At 44.9% G+C, this 13,864-nt stretch overlaps 1 protein-coding gene across 2 annotated transcripts in view; it reads right to left on the minus strand.

Annotated features, from left to right (window-relative positions):
• PKHD1 (PKHD1 ciliary IPT domain containing fibrocystin/polyductin) overlaps positions 1 to 13,864 on the minus strand; it is a 279,722-nt gene that overhangs the window by 217,962 nt on the left and 47,896 nt on the right. For both annotated transcript variants that reach the window (XM_027789196.2, XM_027789199.2), the window contains exons 31-34: positions 12,088 to 12,283; positions 10,571 to 10,638; positions 6,320 to 7,933; positions 6,021 to 6,164 (exon numbers count right to left, since the gene is read on the minus strand). In XM_027789196.2, coding sequence (XP_027644997.2) covers positions 6,021 to 6,164; positions 6,320 to 7,933; positions 10,571 to 10,638; positions 12,088 to 12,283 — 2,022 coding nt within the window. The remainder of the gene's footprint in view (positions 1 to 6,020; positions 6,165 to 6,319; positions 7,934 to 10,570; positions 10,639 to 12,087; positions 12,284 to 13,864) is intronic.

The raw sequence follows: 13,864 nt of genomic DNA on the forward strand, positions 1-13,864 counted from the left end.
TAGTCCCTCTTTTGTAAAAGGGTATAACAGCTCCTTCTGTTTTACTATTCTATTCTACTAGTGACACAAAAGACTATGATAAGCTCAGATGTGGTAATGGAGAAGGTACAGCTAATCTGGATGAATAACCAGCTAGACCAATACCATATATAGCATTAAATAGAGAATATTCATCTATCTATATATAGAATAGAACATTTTCCACTGTAAGGGATGTACCACAACCATCTAGTCCAATTGCCTGACCACTTCAGAGCTGACCAAAAGTTAAAGCATGTTTTTAAGGGCATTGTCCAAACGCCTCTTAAACACTGACAGGCTTGGGGCATCGAGCATCTCACTAGGAAGCCTGTTCCAGTGTTGGACCACCCTCTGAAGATGGGTGGTCAAAGGAAGATTAAATGCACATTCCAGAGTTGAAGGAAAAAAAAAAAAAAAAAAAAAAAAAAAACACCACACACCACCACAGGTTGCTGAGCTAATCAAAAGAGGCTTTGGGATTTTTTTTTTTTTTTTTTTTTTTTTTTTTTGTGGCCTTGGAAAGAACATGACAGTTTCCCTGGGTAGAAAACCAGTTGCACCCTATTTTAAGATCAATGTTAGAAATGACCCACGGAATCCCAGGACATTAATATTTTCCTAGATATTTTCCTAGATACCTTGCTGCTGTCAAAGAACTTGCCTGGATAATGTAGGCCACCAGAAGATATTACCTGCACAGTCCTTAGAGCTCAGCAGAACAGCCTGTTACTCTTTGGATACTCCCAAAATGTTACATGGAAATCAAGCATTCCTGATGTGCTCTGGTGCCCACATCTCAATGTTATCATGCCTGTGGGAACGTAAGGTTTTGCATCCTGCCAACTGCTGAAATAATTTCTAAATCAAACCAGGCAAATAAAAGGTATTCATTTATAAAATCTAAGCTAAAGAGCATGGTTACAAAGGGTTGTAGAGAGATCAGTGGAACCTAAATCTGAGAAAACCCTGCTTAATCTAGACACCCAGAAGCAAACCTAAGACTACCTTCTCCCTCTCAGATGGAAAGAGGGAGAGATCTCATCTCTGCACCCTACAGCTCCTGTCCATCTGATGGAGATACCACTCTTCAGGGAGATGTCCATTTCTCATTCCTTCCTTGGGGATCTCCAAGGTCCTCATTTTCCCCTGCTCCCAGAGGATTTAGTATCTTTTCTTAGGAGGAAATCTTGGCCTTCCTTTCACCCCCGTTCCTCTGACCATTAAACACAAATAACCCTTGGTATTACTGGTGCTGTGATCTGCCACAACAGTAACAAAAAAATCAACTAAAGATTGCAACGTACTTCGTATGTCCTAAAAGGATAGTCTGTCTGTTCTGGGACAAAATACTGATTAATTGGTTAGCGTTCAAACCTCAAAATGAAGCTGCTTTGTGCTTTATATTCCCCATAAAGATAAAACCTGCTAATGACATGTAATACAATCCCATCACTGAGATGAACCCATTCGTCCCATTACATCTTCTCTTTTCAGATAAGACCCAATGGCAGCCAAATCTCTGCATGTTGGTAATGGGTTAGGGACCGACCGACCCCAACCCTGTCTTTGAGGGATACTCTGGCTCAAGGCAGGATCCTGGGATGCTCAGCACAAGGGCTTTGTTCTGGGTCACGGTTTAATAACAACTGCCGGATGTGTGATGAGGCTAAAACCTACAGGAGTTCCAAGGGCAGCTGCAGACTGATTGAACTACTGCCCAAGGACTCCCAGCGCCAAACCACACATCCCTGGTCATCCACCGCTCACAAAATAGACTGAAGAGCACATTATTAACATGTGCTTCGCAAAGAAGACAAAGGTTAAAATAAATAAATAAATGGGAAAGGGGAAAAATAGACCTTTTAAGGTCACCAAGTCCGACCTCTGACTATGAGGAATTGTTCCCTAGGAGACATTCATTTCACACAGCCAAGTTTCAGAAGTCCCAAGAGATGACTTTGCAAACATCTATTCTACTGCCTGATAGATCTCACTGTCAGAACATTCCTGCTGTGTAATCAATATGCTTCCCCCCCCCCCCCCCCCCCCCCCGCCTTTTTCTTAATTCTATTTCCAGATTTGAAAGACAGAAGGGACCATTTGGATCCTTTAGTTAGATCTCCACAACAAACATCAGAGGCCGTGGTTTCTACTGAGGTCTCAATTGCCATGACATGTCCCCTTCACATCTTCTGCATTTACTCATAAAAATCACCCCATTTCCCTGGCTGTAGTCCTCCTCAGTCCTAGCTCAGCGCATCTCCTTGGAACATCTGCACTGCTGCAACCAAAACTCATTCCTCTCTCCTCCACTCTTGCCCCATAGACAGAGCTCCACCAAGCCATATCTCTCTTCCTTTTAAACCAGCCTAATTTAATTTCTAGCCTTCCATCTAAATCCTCTTCCATAAACATCCACTTTTAACAATGTAATCTGGCTAACAGTAGGTCCAGAACTTGCCACCAAAGATCCCAAGAGATGTTACATCAAAGTCCTAATGCCAGACCTGTTACTCCAAGCATGCTGGTGCAACCAGGTTTTTCCCTGATGGATCTTCTTACCAATTCACCTCCTTTTAAAGGTGCCGCCTTTACCACTTTTAGTTTTCTTTGCTTTTTTTCACCCCAATGTCAAACGTACTATTTCAGGTACCAGCTCACTGCAAAACTTACATATGGTACCTACCCTAATGGCACCTAATAGGAATATTCAGTTATTTTCTCACCTGCCTCAAGCTTCCTGCCAATCTTCCCATCTTTCACAGGAGCACAATCCAATCCCACAGGCGTTAATCACGTGTTCTGTAAATTTAACCTGAGCTGAAGAGAATCCACAGCTCTATTCACAACAGCGCCTTGACACGAGTGACAAAGCAAGAACCAGAGAAGGGGAGAGCTGTCAGGATCAAGCCAGTTCTCTACTAAACCTTGAAAGACTTGTGGGTTAGTTTGGGTTTGGGGGTTTCGGTTTGTTTTATTTTTTCCATGAAGGGAGCGTAGTTTCATTAATTTTATTTAATTTTCTTAAGCTTTAAGAGTGAAACTCAAATTTTTCGCTCCGTTCCAGTTTTTCTGGAGCTGGCAACAAGCAACAGTTTTCATAAAGGCATGTGGGCTTACGTTCCTACTCCTTGTGCTCCGGATTGAGCACAGTTTCAGTACTTAGCCTGCCCAGCTCTTATCAATGATCAAACCAAAACCTTGCTGCAACCCCTCTCAACACCCGTTCCTAAGGAAGACCCTGTGGGGCAGGCAGGCTTATGGATGGATCCTGTGGAGACTAGCAGTTCCTCATGTCTTAGAAAACTGCCTGTTAAAAGGAAAAGTCACATTTCCTACCTGCAGAGCCTTGCCCTACGGATTTGATCACGAGTAAGCTAGATGGACTGGTTGGGGATTTCCACGTGAACATCTCTTAATCTTAAGCAGGCCAGACACAACATGACCTAGCACTGAAACCCCAGGGCAGTGAGCTGCCACCTGACATCCCGCAGTGCCAGAGGGGAGGTGTTTCTGCTTCACAGCATGCTGTAACAGAAGAAATGCAGCTTGAACTCTTCACTTCTCATCAGCCAGTCCACAAGCAGTGCTAGAAAATATCAGACAAGCATCCAACCTGGCTGGGCCAACCTCTGTGCCAAAGGGGCCCTGGGGCACCACAGACCTATCCCTCCCATCTCTTTTGTGGCTTATGGTCCCGCATCCCCAAAGTCACTTTGCCATCTCTCCCACGTGGACGAGGCTGTGAAAGAAAGGTCTGAGCACTGGATGTGTGAGTGCCAAATAGCAAACTTCCCTGGGCAAACAGCAGCACGTCAACCACGAGGTGAGACTGGACTAACTGCACTTAAGTCCATTCATGCCCTAGACGGTGGGGTTGTATAACCCTTAGGAGGAACTCTGTCTGGAAAGCATCTCACTCTATAGATTCGCAGATGCCACATGCAGGTGTGCACAGGCTGTCTCAGGGAGCACAAATAGCCTGGCAAACACTCACAGATTTAAGCAGCCTGCGAAGGATTTTTATTCTTTTTCTTAAATGCAAAAAAAAAAAAAAAAAAACCAAAAAAAAAACCCCACAACATTTTCCTGTAAATACTCTATTGAGAGAGAAACATTTTTGTAACTCGACTGGTGAGATTTGCAAGACTGCACGCTGCAAAAATCCACGGCAGGGGAGAGAGGGGGTGTCTTGTAACTGGCCTCAAAGCAGGGCTGCCTGCGTCCCTTTGGCTGGTGAGGCAGCACATCCTTCGCATCCCCTCACCAGGAAGGCGGCCCACACGGGGCCAGCAATCAGCGGGCACTTGCTGACATCTAGTGTCGGAATAAGCTTCGTGGTCCTGCCTCTGAGATGGCTTTCCCGAGGCTGCCTCTGCCACCCACCACCCGGTGAATTTTGAACACAGTTATTAATGTTTTCACAGTCTGGATCAATTTGATTTGCATTTTATTCTGCTGTTCTTCCTGCAATAACCAGACTTCCCTGTTTTGCGCTGTAGGTTTATCAATGCTCCAGCACCATGTCTTTTTTCTTGGTTAAAAAACAATAATAAGCAGTTTTGTGGACTATGCCTGGATCTTTTTTAAAAGAAAGAAAATTGAGGCCTTACAACCTCTTGGCGTCTCCTTTTGAGTGTTTGGGTTTGGGTTTTAAATCCCTTTTTTCCCCTCCTCTCCATTTTTCTTAGTATTCCTCATGGATGAGGAAAGGGACCATTTGAAATTATAAGAATAAATTAAGAATTTTGGAATAATTGGGGCTGAAGACCACCACTGGATGCTTCTTGTCCCAATCCTTGCTCAAAAGAACATTAAATTTCACATTGGACTGGTTTCTCAGAAACTAATCTAGTCAACTTTTGTCTATTTTGAAGGATGGAGAGTTCACACACATTTGAGCAAAACCCTGGCCATTTACTCTGATAGACACTCTCCCTGTCAGCTTTCTTCCAGGTCCACAAAAGACAGGAGGCTACAAATCTTTGGTCACTTGGATGATGGACCTCTGAATGGCCACAGAACAGCAAATATTTCTGTAGATCTCAGGATGTTGTCCTCACATCAGAGCTATGAAGGGGCTGAAGTGTTACATGACCAAGTGTTGGAATGCTGCAGCACCAAGGTAGGGGCTCTTGCCTAGTGTTTGGGGAATGGCATATGACTCAGGGTGAGATTCCAAGTCTTAAATCCTGCCTTTTGCAGGTCTTAGAAGCCTAATTCTGTGCTGCCAGTTGGAGAGGGAGGAATAAATCCTGTCCCCCAGGAAATGTCCGTTTCAAAGAGTTTCCTCCAAAATTGAGGCAGGGTTATTTCTCTCTGAAAGAGCTAGTTTTTGGCATCATTCCCTGCTACCACTCTCCAGTTAAGGAGGATGTTCTGGCTGTGGGATGATCCCATCTTCCTTTCAAGGAATTCAAATTCTTATCTCCAGCTTCCAAAAGGTATGAACTGGCCACAGTACATCTTTTGTTCACCCTCCCAGTCATTTATCTTTCCCCCACCACCACCCCCTTACCCCACTGAAGCTGTCCCACCATGCAGCCAAAACACAAAACACATGAGGCCACAGAAGAAAAGACATTTAAGGGAGCTCAGCTCACTCCGATGGTCACGATGGCCAAGAGCAGCTCGGGTACCCAACCCTGCAGCTCTCATGCACATTTTGTATGAGGCCGTTTTCCCAAGGAGTCATTGCCACAAGGAACTGATGAAGTTGCACAATTGATGAAGCATATCTCATACACATCCACAAAGCATGAGTGACCACAGGCGCATGGTGGATCTAGTCCAAAACCATGGCCATTGACACAAAAACTGCCCCTGACAGCAACTGTCTTCAGACTGAGCTCAAAACCCACAATTCAGTGCTATGTTGGCTCCTCTCCTTTCTCCAGAGCTGCTGCTGCTGCTCTGTTCCCCTGGGATCCCCCAGTTTTGGGTCAAGACAGTTTTTTAGAAGACATTAACACAATGCCAGGTTTTGCATCTTAACTGACCATGTAAGCGTGGGGCAAGGCAGCTCAGGTCAGTCATCGTCATGTTGCCCAACAGTCCACAGCTGGTGCCACAGACTGTGACCAAAGTATTCCCTGGGGAAAACCCAGTTCCACGCAGGTAAAGCGCTCCTCCGTTCAAACCACCTTGGAAAAAGACAGAAAATGGGATTTAAGGCAAAGCCCGACAGTCAGCTCTCAACAAGGGTATTTTTTTGAAGTCATATTTTTTCTTTCATGCCAAAAATAACAGTCATTGCAGTCCCTCAGTGGAGGAGCTGCAGCAAGCCTCCATGACTTACCCCAGTTGTAGTGGGCAGCTGCCACCATCAGAGGAGAGGTGAAGGTCAGGTTGGAGGAAGCCCAGCCCCTGGGGACATCTAGGCCCAGCACATGGTACTCGCCAGCAGGGAGCCAGGGAGCTGAGCACTGCAAAGCAGAGCGAGTGATGGTGACACCGCTACAAGCAAAGTCTCCAACAAATACGTCGATGGTGTCCATCTCTGTGACTCGCGAAACTGTCACGGTTAAAAGGAGACCAGTTGCAACAAGCGAAAGGAAAGCTGGGGTGAACTCCTCGCTGTAACTTATCCTTCCAAGGTAATAGGAGATGCCATCTACTTTTAGACTCAAAGCCCTAGTCCCCTTACCCGGAGGCACCGTGCACTGGATAGCTACACAGGTGACACTGAGAACAAGGCAGGGGTGATGATCAATGAGAACAGAAGTCATTCTCTTTCCTTTCAGTGCCGAGCCTACTAGGGTGAGTAGGCCTCCACCGTTGGTACTGAAGTTCCGTGGGTAAAACTGGTACACCTGGGGCAGGATGGTGAGAGCACTGGACGCCTTTCTGAAGCAAGCTTGCCCACTTTGCCTGTTGGATACGGAAACGTTGTGCTCCCCTGGGGCAATGCAACCCGTCTGGCACTTGATGCTGGTCTCATTCCAGAAAGTTACCTTGCAGACAGCCTGGTTATTCACATGTACCACGGGGCTATCGCTTGCCCATGCCAAACTCTGTCCTTTGATCATCACGTAGGTGAACGTCTCATTCATCTCCCAGGTCACCAGATCTACAATGGGGGTCCACTGCTCATGAAGGTGGAGTGTACAGTCTCCAAGGCAGACACTGGTGATCCCGTTGACAGTCACTGTGACATTAAGAACCCAAGACACCTCAGCCAACCAGCGGTAATGCAAAGGATGAGCGCCTGGGAGGACAGTACAACTAATGGCATCGTTACCAGAATTCTGGATCTCGCAGGAATAATTACTTCCCAAGCTGACCCGTACCAAATTCCTCCTGGATTTTAAAGCAATACCAGATATAGTGAGTAACATCCCACCACAGACTGATCCTTGTGATGGGAATACAGAGGTTATCCGTGGAGTTATTGTAAGGGCCTGCAGCCTTGCTGTCACACGAGCATATCCTAGCTGCCTCTGAATAACCTGGATGGGGAAAGTCCCAGGCTCCAGGCTGCTCAGTGGCAAAGAGCACTGATAAAACATGGCAGAGTTGTTGCCACGTTGAAACTCCAGATCACATTCACTGAGCCCAAGCTTAGCCACAGATCCAGTGATGTTTATCCCCTGGATGCTCAAGAGCAGACTGCTGTCTGTGATTTCTGTTTCAATGACAGTAATCAGAGGAGTCAGAGCTCTTTGGTAATTAAAGGTGGTGGTCCTTTTTGCAGAGAAAGCATGTTGAAGTGACCTACTGCTGATGACTACGTTTACTCTGACAGACACGTCTTGTGAATCTTCATTGGGCAAATTAGCAGCTGGAGGGGTCAGGCACCAAACTGTCTCTTCTGCCAAGTGAGTAACCGTACAGGTTTGCCTGTCCATTGAAACAGAAAGCAGGGCAGGATTTTGACTAAAGCCTACCCCAGAGATTGTGAGCAGCGTTCCACCTAGGAATGAACAAAAAAAAAAAGTAAGGAAGAAAGACATTATATGCAGGAAAGGAATTAATAACTGTGTGTGAACAATCACAAACCATCATAAAGCTGATAAGCACGGCAGACAGTCTTGGCCAGGGTGAATGGATGAAGAAATTAAGTCTTTTTTTTTTTTTTTTTTGAACAAGACAGCTAGAGATAATAGCCATCATATATCAGGATAGTCCTACGTGAACAGGAGGCTAAGGTATCAGATAGCCAGGGACCTTCATGGCAGTAAATGACAGCAGAAAGCCACCACAGAACTAGAAGAAGCCACTGCGAAAGGGCCTCTGCGAGGAAACAGAGAATTAATTCTTCAGGGAATGGGATTGCTTGTACAGAAGATGGTAGAGATGGTTTGCTCCTGCTGCATACAGAGAAACAGAATGGGTTATGATAAACTATCGAACAAAAAGCCGGAACTGCAGACCTTCCTTCAGTCTTCAGTTCTGCCTGGCCACTCAGGCAGAGCACCAGATTTGCCATGCACTGATGGTCACTTGCCCGCGAGGAGTTCACTGACCAGAAAAGCTGATATATTGATGAATGCTTCCAAGTTCAAGCCCTCCCCCCCTACTGACATACTCCCAGCCTGCACCGTTTAAAGTGGGTAGAACAGGAAGAGAAAGGGAAGAGCAGTTCCCCCTCCACTGTCAAAGGCAACTCTGACCAGGGCTTCCCTCGCAGGGGCTGGAGGAAGGCAGGCTGCCTGCTTTCCCCTGTCTTTGCCCTGGATGTTTTCATTCCCTGGGTATCTACTGAAGACCACGGAAGATGACAGCAACTGGGTAAACAAGGCTCGATGTGAACTGATAGGATCATTCATATGGAAAAGCAATCCAGGAAGAGTTAGATACAAAGTTATGACCCCCAAATGAGTTGTCCTGTTGTCTAGTGCTGGAAGCTGGAAGTCTGTTGAAGTATCATCATCCATTGCTCCTCACTCATATAATCTTCCTAAATCATCCCATGTTTGGGTCACTCTGGGAAACAGGCTATCTTTGGTCTGATCCAGCACAGTTGTTCTACAGCATGGCAATGGAGTTTTCCTCTCCACACTGACAGGAGAAGGAGCCTTGGGAGTCTCTGCTACCACCCTTGCCAGTGACAATAGGTGCTAATTATCTGGAATAAGCATGAATCTTGACGTATGAATTTATATAACATTGTAAAGCACCGGTATATGCACTGCCACCCAGGGTGCTGAGAAGAAGGGCAGCACTGAAGAAGGAGCAGTCTGGATTTTAGGAAGTCATAATCATAAAAATGCAAACCCTCCAGCATTCCCAGCCTAATCCCATGCTCCCAAGCCCAGAGCCCAGCTGAAGCCTCTCTCGATCTTCCTTTAGTTTTCAGTACTGTTACCCCCCATGCCCTGCCTTGTTTCAGCCTCTTTGTCCATTAAGCCCATGCCCTTTCTTTTCCCATGATCTGGCTGAAAAATAACTGGTTTTATGACAGGGTTCCTTTTGAGCAAGCTCCAATCCTTAATCAGATGGCCACGAAAGCGTTGAGACAACAAAAGATTAGAGAAAAGGGGAGAAAGACTGGGGCTTTTTGCAGCAGTGATATTCTAAGTCAGCTTAAGCCATTCATAAAACTATAGCCAAAGAGTTAATCAGTTCTTATTTAAATTTCAATGTAAGCTTAAATATGAAAAGGTGCAAATTTTTTTATTATTATTTTTATTTTTTTTAGTATAGCTTAATCTTCATAAATGATAGGCTTTACTCTCCAAGCTCTATCCCTGCTTTCATCTTTCAAGGCTCGGGCACTTCACAAACTATTGAACTAATCATACACCACAAAGCCACTGAGTTTTTGTATCTTTAAATGCATTGTAAACCTGAGAGAGCAATCTGTGGAGGACCTGAAGTTGCATCACAAGAATTTCTCTGTCTTCTATAAAAGCATTTCTAAGGGCTCATGTAAAATTCACTACAGGGATTTAACTCTCCCCCACCCCTAGCCAAATGACAAAATAAATCAACCAGCCCAAATATGCTTTTTAAGATTTAAAGTAAAACTTTTCTTTTTAATTCAGAGATGTTTTGCTCCGAAACACACATAAATTATTTCCAATGTTTAAAAGATTGGAATGGGAATTATAAATATTTCCCTTTCGATTAAAATTAACATTGGAAAAAGGTGTGGTTTTTTTGTCATTTCAACTTAAAAATGAACGTCCCCTTTGGGATCACTTGAAATTGTTGTTTGATTCAAAGCACAATTGTATCCTGCTTTCCACCTAACTTTCTTGCAGAAAGCTTTGAAAGATGGAGGTGTAATGACTGAAGGAAACAGCACAGATGAGTCAGGTGTGGGTGTGCTTTGTTTTCCCAATAGGAACATGCAAGGAGACATGAGCAAGCACTGGGGGAAATGAAATTCAAAGCACAGGGAGCCCAGAGCCAGCCAACCAGGTAGAGGGATGCTCACTACAATCCCACATTTCCAGACTGCTGCTGTCTGCACAATCAAGGGTCACAGATTTAAACCACCCTCATTTAAACTGATGTGAAATGGGATGCCCTTTCCATTCCTGCAGGAAAACTGTGCCCTTGATCCCTTTAACGTCCCTAAATGGCTGCAGATGTACTGATTTACCCAGAAAGGAGCCACAACATGGCTCTATGCCGAAGATCTCTGAGATGTACTGGATTAATGGCTCAACCCTGCAAAACACAAGCAACATAGAAAGGGGTTTGGTTTATTTTTGTATATATTTTTCTCTCCTGCTGCGATGCTATTCCTTCTTACAACTCCTTCTAGGTTGGAAGACCAAACATCCGCCTGTCACACCCCCTTGGTTCAATGCCACAGTGACAAGTCCACCCCACACACCAAATTTTTCCATGTGATTTCAGTGACATCTATTATGAATGCTGTCTTATCAAGTGGCAACCTGTGAGTCAAATTTAGTCCATGAGGTACAACTGAATTGCCCATTAAAATAAGCAAGAACGAGGGAGGGGTTTACCAAACAAATGCCACTGTAGCTATGCCCATGGACAGGAGATGCAAGTGGACTGAAGAGACATCCCAGCTGCCTTCCCTCCTTATGTCCTCCCAGGAGGCAGCAGAGGTAACTGCAGCAAGAGGAAACCTCAGCAAGAGGAAACCCAGAGACAGCCTCCTGAAGCCTGCTCAGATAAGGATGTAGCTCTGCTTCTGTCCCACCTACATCTATTTTTCCTCCTCATCACCCTCCTTTCAAAAACAGCCCCGTCCTAAAAAGACACATCAGAGAAGTAGACCTTCCCAAGCCTGCAATCCAGCCCACCAGAGATCAGAGTTGTCTCCTGGGATGACCCATCTCCCTCCACTCTCTGTCCCTGGAGGCAAAGTGATGGTGCCGCTAACAGACTCCAGTATCAGATAGGATGAATCCCTGCATGTCATCCCACTGACCACGGGCTTTTTCCTTCTGAAGTACAAAAACTCAACAAGCAGCTTAGGGTGGTTTGTGAGCAATAAAAGCAGCTCCCTCCTCCCCAGCACCATTGTTTCAGAATCATTCCTAGCAGCTGCCATGGACGCTGTGTGGCTGAGGAGCAAAACTATGTTGCTCATGAATGCATTGTTGCATCCCCCTTTAAGGTCAGTATTCCCCCACATTTTAATTCACTTATACTACATTTATCTGGGTATGAACTTGAGGTGTCACCTTAAAAGATGGAAACTGCAACATTTAAAAATTCTCCAAACAAAGCATTTTTTTATTTTTCAAACTAGCTTTTGTTTTTCTCATGAAAAGTGTTTCTTCTCTTGTGCTGTTTTCCTACAGCAGGATTTATCTGCATTTGACCTGAATCTGTGAATACCTTTGATTTCCTGAATATGCATTTTTCATCAAATCAACTGTTTTTTCTAAAATGTTTCTCTTCTGCCTCCTACTGATCCAAGGGGAGTTAATTGACTAGCATTAGCAGTTTGCTGACTTCGGTTTCACAGATCAATAAATGCCTTGATAATTATTCATAATTTTATACCACACTGCAGATTTCACCGTTAGGTACAGAATTTGTGAAAACTCTTACCTTTATTTTCAGATTAACCCTAAAATATCAAACAGGATGGAGAATTGTATTTATATATTATGGAAGGTACATACATTGACGCACCTGTGTGAAGTGACAGCAACGCCATTGATGATAACAGAAACATTGTACCATCCCGCAGCCAAAGCTGGAAGCGTCACATTGACACCACGGTCCGTCTGCACCTGGATCTGTGCCCCTGAGCCCCCAATTTGGACCTTGATATCTGCCCCATGGTAGCTGGCAAACTGGGATATTCCGATGTGAAGCTCCTGACCCCCTGCAGAAAGAAAAATGGGTGGAATTATTTCAGTGTTTCTGTCAAGAGTTATTTTAGCATGTGTAACCATTGCCTGAGGAAGAGTATGGAGTCCCATCATGCCAGAACAGGTCTGGTCATGTCCATCAGCCCAAAACAAAAACCAGAGGACCACAACAGTTCTGTATCCCACTCATCCCTTGGCATCATTGTTAAGGTCACCAACCACCAATGTCGTCCTGAGACATTAGCACAGTGAGCTTGGCTACAACCATCGATGGCCACTCTCAGCTTGCTGATACGCCTTCAGGATAGGACAGGATCTGTGCTCCCTTACCATAAACACCTATCCTATAAATATCTGCAGCTAATTAGAGCCAAATCCAGCCTTTGTAAAGCACACAGAATCTGGAGCTGAGGAGTTCTGGGATTTTTCCTAAATTCTTAACAAATAATCCAAGCCCCACACAGCTCCTTGCTCACTCGCCCATGTGGGATGGGGGAGAGAATCAGAAGGGTGAAAGTGAGAAAATCTGTAGGTTGAGATGAAGGCAGTTTAATAAGTAAAGCAAAATCTGCACACACAAGCAAAGCAAAGCAAGGAATTCATTCCCTACTTCCCATGGGCAGGCAGGTGCTCAGCCATCCCCAGGGAAGCAGGGCTCCATCACGTGTAACGGGAAAACAAAAGCCAAAATGTCAAATTTCACCACATTCCTTCTTCCCCCAGCTTTATATGCTAAGCATGACACTCTGTGGTCTGGAATATCCCTTTGGTCAGTTGGGGTCACCTGTCTCAGTTGTGTCCCCTCCCAGCCCCTTGTGCCCCCCCAGCCTACTCACTGGTGGGTGAGGTGAAGAACAGAAAAGACCTTGGCTTTGTGTAGGCACTGCTCTGCGATAACTAAACCACCCCTGTGTTACCAACAGGGTTTTCCGCACAAATCCAAAATATAGCCCCATACAAGGTGTTATGTAGAAAATTAACCCTATCCCAGCCAAATCCAAAGCACCTCGTTTTCAGGAAACATGGTCCTCGCCCATTTAAGCTGTATTGTGAGCTAAATTATACTCAGTTTATAGAGCATGCTTTCCTTTATGTGTGCATAGTGTAGTAACACAAAAGGACAAGGGCAGTAGACAAGGAAATTTCACAACCTAAATTCCTCCTGAAAAAGCTTAATTAGAGTGGTATCCAACAGCCCAAATAAAGGTATTTTCACCAAGATAGCTTTCTGTAGTCAATGAAGAGAAAAAGAGGTCTTTATGGCACGATTCATCTTACTGTAAGGGAGACAAAAAAAAGCTGTGGTGAATCCCACCATAGAAACATCTATTTCTCTTCACTGACTATGCAAGGCACCTAAACAAGTGCAGACAGAGATGTGTTTAGGAGGTGAAGCTCATCCTCCTGTCTCCTCTGAAGGGTGAGGGTTCAATTACGCAGAAGCACCAATAAACAGGATGAGGAGGGGTCTTCAACCCTAACTCCCTGCTTTCACATTATATAAATCCCTCTCCTAAATTAATCAAGAAAAAAGAAAATTATCATCCTCCTGAGCCAGCCAGCCCAAAACACTTGTCTATGTACAGAGTTGCTTG

This window comes from Falco peregrinus, chromosome 7 (genome assembly GCF_023634155.1).
Source record: "Falco peregrinus isolate bFalPer1 chromosome 7, bFalPer1.pri, whole genome shotgun sequence".
NCBI lineage: Eukaryota > Metazoa > Chordata > Aves > Falconiformes > Falconidae > Falco > Falco peregrinus.